General features: G+C 41.3%; 1 protein-coding gene across 1 annotated transcript in view; it reads right to left on the bottom strand.

Annotated features, from left to right (window-relative positions):
* Positions 1 to 1,382: 1,382 nt before the first annotated feature.
* LOC104939703 (SH3 domain-binding protein 4) overlaps positions 1,383 to 7,989 on the bottom strand; it is a 30,496-nt gene continuing 23,889 nt past the window's right edge. Inside the window, exons 3-4 of the mRNA XM_027276353.1 lie at positions 2,921 to 3,109; positions 1,383 to 2,789 (exon numbers count right to left, since the gene is read on the bottom strand). Of these exons, the coding sequence (XP_027132154.1) occupies positions 2,565 to 2,789; positions 2,921 to 3,109 (414 nt within the window). The 3' untranslated portion in view covers positions 1,383 to 2,564. The remainder of the gene's footprint in view (positions 2,790 to 2,920; positions 3,110 to 7,989) is intronic.

Raw genomic sequence — 7,989 nt, 5'->3', positions numbered from 1 at the left:
CAGGTGCACCACTCACCAGATGTATCCCTGAGTCCTATTCCCATAGGTAGTCTTGGTCTTTAGGGGTTAGTTGTATATTTCCAGGCACTAGGGTCAACAAAAGAAAGAACGCTGCTAGAGTGTATGTTCTTCCTTTCTTCTTCTTTCTTTTTTCTCTGGATTAAAATAGTTCAAAAGACAGTGTGCCATCCATCACCAAAGACAGACAGAGAGAGAACCATCCATGTTCATCGAGAAATACGCTTTAATAAGAATCTTTGTTATTGCAGTCAGTTCTATGAAAATATAAATAAATAAATAAATACATATAAATATATATGTTTTTATTTTTCAGCTGATGATTATGCTCTAAACTATTAATTAAATCATTTTTTTATTTCAGAGGTTGACAAACTAAAACTGTTGTGTCTTCTTTCCAGCTGCTGTGAAGAGATGAAATTCAAAGGCCAAACAAAGTGAAATCAGAGCAGCGATGGATGTTCATCTTAACCATACACCTGCAAGCACTGGTCCCATTACATATGATTCTTATGTTTTTGTTCTGATTTAAAGATCATGTATTAAGATTATGGTATTTACAATCTGCAACTTCAAAAAATTCACTTTTGACTCATGCTTCTTCTCATGCTCGTTGTGGTATGTGGTATGGTATCTCTATCTTGTGTATCTTGAGCTGCTGTATTCAACAAAGTCTTTCTTATATGATATGAAAATTCTTTTATGACAGGATGTGAATGTGGAATCATTAAATGTTTACAATACTCATAATCTCACAAACTAAATATTACACACCAAAACATTGTCAGTGTGGGTATGTTAAAAATATTTAACAGAATAAGGTCACATGCTAAATGTCAGCACAGATTCATCCATAGGTCAACATGCCACTGGACATACCCACAATATACATGTTGGACTCCAGGTGGGAAAGGGTTTTTTTTTCTGTGATGACCATAAGGATGCTAACGTGGCTGTAGGCTTGACATGATTTCTACGTCCTGGAGAGCTTTGCTGCTGGGAAATACAACACTAAGTTCATTTAAAGGCTGTGGTAGTTTGGTCTTTTCAATATAATACTTATGAAATGATGAGGACATAAGAGGACACACTGGAGGTAGGAAGTTACAGGGGATTTTCTTTAAACTTGTCTTTCTTGTTCTCGCTCTGTTCCTAGAGGTTAGCTTATGTCCTTCTGCAGCATCCTGTTTACCTACCACTGCACATTTTGTCACATAGTTTATTTTCAGTTTTTTGTTTCCCCTTAGTCGGAACACAGTTAACACACAAACATGACAGCCTGCTGCTCTTGTTTCAAATATTTACAGGGAAATGATCACAGCTGACTACAGCCAGAAACAGACACAATCTGACAATGGTGTGTACAATTATTTTCATTTTATTTCTTTTCCACACAAGTATACAGTGACAAAAAGGTTTTTAAACCCAATGGATGTGGATGGATGTGTGAATAGCACATAGTACAGTACGCAGCACTGATACTAAACTTTTTACAGACAGTGTCTTTACAACAGTGGTCTCAACATTGTACAAGGTCATCTGTGTAGAGCTGTATTCATTTTTGGCAAGCTTTGATAAAAATGATTTCTACTGGATCAAAGAATACGGGCAGCAGACAGCAAAGAGTTGAGAAATTAGTGGTTAAGATTTAGTTTGTTGTCTGAAAACTGAAATTTAGAACAATTCATCAAAAAGACAAGAACGAGAACAATCTATGCTCAAAGTCTGCTTACTGTCTGCAGCTTTCAGTTAAATCATTTGGTCCTTATCAGCAGACATATGAAGAGGTTCAGGGTCATGTAAAGATTAAGCATCTTCAGTTGCTCCATGACAGCTGATAAAAACCAGGTAATCTGGTCAAAAGCACCAGATCAAATGAGGGTATAGACTGTGAGTTGAGATTGCTTTGTCGATAGCTGTTAATAGAAGATCAGACAGCGTTTGAAATTCTTGCTGCAAACAGTTATTTTATTTAGAATATTTACTGGTTGTCATTCATTTTCTGTAAAATTACTTTTCAATACTGGCTAAATATTTTGGCACTAGTGGAGAGCTTATTAAAACTTTGTGACAAGAATCACAAACTATTCTGTTTTGTTCAGTTTTTAAAAAATTCAGCAGAATATCTTGATCTCTGAACAGAGGTCCATCAAGAGAAGGACCTGAAAAAAAAGGAGAAAATAGAACGTTTCTCTTTCATGTAGGAATAAATAGAAGACACAAAACTATCCTCTTTAGCCTTCAATCCACAGTTCTTAACCAAAGGCTTCACAAAGTGTTGCTTGAAAAATGCTGTGCTGTAATAATAGTATAAAAATATATAACTATACAAGACTATTAAAAGAGTCTTCATATATCATTGTGAGCTCCATACAGCATGGCATTTGATGTGGGGCCAGTTTGGAGGTGTTTCCCTAGGAACGAGCTGAATGTGGCGCTAAACAAAACATCAACTTATGACAGTAGTAGTGTTTGGAATGAGAGTTCAAATGAACTGGTGTAGAGAAACACCAGCATGGTTGACATGGAGTCATGAAGCAGGGAGTTTAGATGGAGTAGTCGTCCTGAGCGGCAGGTCTGAAGGCGGAGCTCCGCAGGGTGTCTAGGCAGTTGACGAGGATGAGCGTGCCGGTCAGGTGCTTCCAGCGTTTGGTGATGGGGCTCTTCATCTTGTCTAAGCCCATGTGCAACTCCTGGATCACGTCCCTGTAGCTGTCACCGATCTGTGCGGCCCACGTGACCAGAAAGTCATAGGCTGGCTTCCACATCGCCTGCAAAAAAACAATAAATAGTAATTACTATAAATAAAAACAGAAAATAAAACTTCAGGCTTTGATTGTGATTCTCATTCTGATTTAACCTGAATAAACATTCTTCTTAAATCAGTACAATAGTAATCTACCTCACTGTCCACCACCCCATTCTTGTCGCGATGGGGAGCCTCGTAAGCATCCATCTGTTGGCGTGAAACCTTGGCGAGCCTCTCAGCCAGCTCCCTCCAGCGCCCGGCCAACTCCACAGCTGTGGTCAAAAGCACAAAGTCCATGACAAGCCTGGCCACGAGACCCTGACAGTCCATCTTCAACAGAGCCTGCAACACACATAAGAGGATTGTATGGATATCAATTAATAATACACAATACATACAATACAAAAGAGGAATGAAAAGTTCAGTGTGAGATGAAGGAAATAAACACAGATTTGAATTGTAAAAATCATCTCCGAGCTCTGACGAAAACCACACACTGACTTCTCCACTCACTTGATCTTTATTTTCCATAGCCTGTCTGCCACCTCCCACCCGCCCCCCACAAATCTCAGCTTTGTGCATTTTTTAGATGCTTTCTGGGCAAAATAGAAATAAGAACCTATGTTGCTTCAACAGCACCACATAGGATTTACATCTTATTTGAACTGAGCGGAGGAAAACATGCAACAGTAGTTTACTGAGGAGATACAGTACAGATAGTAATACACAACAGCATGTTAAGAAGAGTCGGAAGATTATATGGAAGCATCTGGATGATTTAAAAATAGTTTGACATTAGAGAAACGTCTGAGCCAGTAATGAACAACAAGTGTCGAGCTGTCCTGAAATTTTATCTTCATTGTTAGGTCCTCAGAGGAAGACAAATGCAATCTTTGGGTCGAACTGGAGTCCAGCTCCTCTGTCTCCATCAGTTCTGACCCAGATGATGGTGTTCCTGGATGGACACTCACTCACAGCCTTAAACTTGACAGATTCAACGGAGAAAAGGTGAATTTAAAGCTTCAGTTCCATGTGCAGGAATGTGTGGAACGAGGGGATCTGAAGGGTGAAGGAGGAAGACTGAGGGGGAGGGGGTAAGGAATGCAGATACCATGCTCTGGCAGTCTCTTTCAGTCTGAGGATGAGATAGCAGCGGCTGTTGGCCAATCATGTGTGGCTGTTTTTAGGAATGCTGAGCTCCACCAAATGACTTAAATCAAAAAACCTAAACAAAACACAGTGTGAGCAGTTCAGGGAGCAGTTCAGGGAGAGTCCCGTTCTATTTGACACAGGAGATAAACTTTTTTCTCACTGTATGACAATGAAATCCCTGCCAAAATAAAGGGAAAGACTTATAAATGACAGATTCATAACGTCTAAGGGAGTAGTAGGGTTTTTTGCACTGTGTTGAAAATTGTTCTCCTTGACATCTGCTGAGAATGGCGTCAAATCTGGTCAGGGCCGGTTTTAGCTATGGGCAATGTGGGCGACCGCCCTGGGCGCAGTCCCCGTGAGGGCGCATGAGCGCCCAGGGCGCAAATGTAGCCAGAACCAGCGCTGAATCTGGTGAATCTGAAGTTTGATCCATCAGACCATAGTTTCCTCAATCTTTAATTATTGCTTTAATTGTGACTTTAAACAAACAGGTGATTCCTACAAATATCATTTGATTGTTGGCCTCATCATCCTTTCCCTTCACAGACCTGTTCTATATGGAAAGTGTTGATGCTATATAAATAAAATTGAATGGAACTTGTATAGTCTTTTGATTATTGAAAGCAGAAAGAAAAGAACATGGTGAAACATGGTGGAGGTTCATGTTTCGGGGTTGCTTTGCTCCTTTAGGCACTGGATATTCTTGACTGTGTGCATGCAATTATGAAATCTAAAGGCTACCTTAGAATTCTTAAGGGTGTGCTACAAAATATGAAGTCAAGGGTGCCAATAATTTTGTCTGATCCATTTTTGGAGTTTTGTATAACAATCTGTTTGGTTTTTTTCATTTTTTGTGTTGTTCCAATGCAAAGAAACAAACATGAAAATACAAAAAACGATTTTTGGGAGAAGATTTTGTGCCATAACTGTAGATAAGCAGTCCCTATGGACAGCAAAAGCAGAACGCACAGTCTTTCATGTGCAGATATCTGTTCATACCAAAGATAGGTGCACAGAAAAGATATCTTGGCTTGGATATATTTATTATCTGTCGACATCCGAGGATAGCTGAAATTGTTGCACAACTGACTACTTCCTTCAGAGCTTTCATTGTCTTGGTAATGGTCAACATGTCAAGTGACAACTGGACTGTGAAACTATGTTAAACGAGGGTCTAAGGACAGAGGGTGTCACTCCCTGTACAGATTGTAAAGCCCTCTGAGGCAAATGTATTTTGTGACTTTGGGCTATACAAATAAAACTGATTTGATCTGATTTAGTATTTCGAATGTCATTGTGATGAACACAAGGGAATTTTATGAAAACAGTGTGTGAACTCATGGTCAGGGCATTAAGTAGAACTTTTCCTGGCACATCTTATTGGTTGGAAACATTCTGATTGATATAAATCTTTGATGGCATTTTGTAAAGTATTTATCGCTGAGCATCCTGCGAGTTTCCTGACTGATTTGAAATGAAAAATTACAGTGCAGTGGATGCAGTCGGGTGCTTTGTCATTACCACAATCCCAAAAACTTCTCTGCTCCCCAATAATACAGACAATTAAATGCTGTGTTGTGTTTTTCTACAATGTAAACTGGTCTATGTAGGTGGGTTAGGAGACGATGTGTGTGTGGTTTAGTTAAATGCAGCAGTCGGAGCTCTGAAGCCTCGCAGCTCCCCTCAATGCATAACATTTACATTTGCTGAAGCTTTTATCCAAGGCGACTTACAGGGAGCAATTTGGGGTTCAGTATCTTGCCCAAGGACACTTTGACATGCAGACTGGAGGAGCCGAGGATCGAACCACCGATCATCTGATTAGTGAACTACCCGCTCTGTTTGTCAAAAGGGAAAGACAATTTCAGCAGATATATGTGGAAGTGTGGGTTCAATCATGTCTGTCATTGCACACCAAAGCACAAACACAGTCCCTCTGGCTTTAGATGCAGAGACAATCTAAAGCCCTGAGCTTCTTGATAAATGACTTGTTTCTCTTCCATCATCCGGTTTCTGGTTTTCTTCTTAGCTACAAAATTGACACTATTTCAGTCCCCTCTTTATTATTTTTCTATCCGATCATTATTTTCCATCTCACTTCCTACTCCTATCCAATTTTCAGCCTCTACACTCAGTGTCAGTGTCTGTGTGTCAGCCACATGGTGGCTTTGGAATTTCATTCCTTTTCCAGTTGTGCTTAAACCTGCTTTCTTGTTTCTTTACCTTGTTGTGAACAAACCTCAACGTAAAAACCATAACCTGCAGATGCTAGGAAATATCAAAGATTGTGGGTGATGGATTTGACACTTTAACCTACACCCGAACTACTTTGATTCTTCATAAACTAGCTCCAAAATATTTAGCATGTTCAGAAAAAAGCTGGATCTTCAGAGAGTGAATAATCTCTTGTTCAGTTAATGCTTCCAAAAGCAGCAGCTTGCCACACCCAGTCACTGTAGGAGGGGAGAAGAGGACACCAAGGGGGGGGGGTCTATCTATCTCTCTCGGTATGTGTGTGTGGTTTATATAGATATATATATAATATATATATTATATATAAAATAAATAAATAAATAAATAAATAAAGGTATATACAAGATCATTGACATTAAATAAAGTTTTTGCAAAAAAGTGCAACAAATGCAAAAGTAAATGTCCGTGTATATGTCAGCTGAGGGACGCATTATAGAGTTTAATCACCACTGGCAGGAATGATTTCCTGTGTCGCTCTGTGGTGCATTTAAGAGAGAGGAGTCTGCTGCCGAAGGAGCTCCTCTGCAGAGCCAGTGTGTCATAGAGAGGGTGAGAGTCATTATCCAATATGGAATGAAGCTTGGACAGCATCCTCCTCTCTGCCACTGTCGTCAGAGTGTCCAGCTCCTCCCCCACGACATCACCAGCTCTCCTGATCAGTTTGGTAAGTCTGTTGGTGTCTGCGATCTTCAGCCCACTGCCCCAGCATGTGACAGCGAAGAAGATCGTACTGGCCACAACAGACTAAACCTCAGCCTCCTTAGGAAAAAGAGTCGGCTTTGGCCCTTTTTGTAGACAGCCTCGGTGTTACTAGTCCAGTCCAATTTTTTATTCAAGTACACCCCCAGGTACTTATACTCCTCAACACTATCTGCAGTGACCTCCTGGATGGAAACAGGGGTCACTGGTGTTTTCGCCCTCCTCAGATCCACTATTAGTTCCTTCGTCTTTGTCACATTGAGCTGCAGATGATTCAGCTCAGTCCAAGTGACAAAGTTGCCCACAACAGTCCTGTATTCACTATCATCACCCTTTTCAATACAACCGACTATTGCTGAGTCATCAGAGAACTTCTGAAAGTGGCAGGATTTGCTGCAATAGTTGAAATCTAAGGTGAAGAGGGTGAAGAGGAAGGGAGAGAGAACAGTCCCCTGTGGGTCCCCAGTGTTACTGACCACCCTATCGGACACACAGTTCTGTAGGCGTACGTACTGTGGTCTGCCCATCAGGTAGTCAACAATCCAGGACACGATGGGGGCCTCCACCTGCACTGCAGTCATCTTCTCACCCAGTAGAGTCGGACAGATGGTGTTAAAAGCACTGGAGAAGTCAAAGAACATGATTCTCACAGTGCTCGCCGGGCTGTCGAGATGAGTGTAGACTCTGTTCAGCAGGTAGATGATGCCATCCTCAACTCCCAGTCAGGGCTGGTAGGCAAACTGTAATGGATCATTGAAGGACCATAGGTTTTAGCTGCTCCAGGACGAGCCTCTCTAGGGTCTTCATTATGTGGGACGTCAAGGCTATCGGTCTCTAGTCCTGAGGGCCGCTGGGACGCGGCGTCTTTGGCACAGGAACAAGGCAGGACATCTTCCACAACACTGGGACCCTCTGGAGGTGAATGCTCAGGCTGAAGACTTGACTCAGTACTCCACACAGCTGAGGCACGACACAGTCATGAGCCAGTACAATGGGAGAAGATTTGTCGATCAAAATGGCAACAGCGGCCACTGCTCTTAAACAACCTGGCATACCGAGAACTACAGGGGTCAGTCGAGAGGAGTAGTACGCAACGGGACGATAATGAGAACCAT

Source organism: Larimichthys crocea, unplaced genomic scaffold (assembly GCF_000972845.2).
Source record: "Larimichthys crocea isolate SSNF unplaced genomic scaffold, L_crocea_2.0 scaffold348, whole genome shotgun sequence".
Classification (NCBI taxonomy): domain Eukaryota; kingdom Metazoa; phylum Chordata; class Actinopteri; family Sciaenidae; genus Larimichthys; species Larimichthys crocea.
This window is presented reverse-complemented; position numbering and strand designations above follow the sequence as displayed.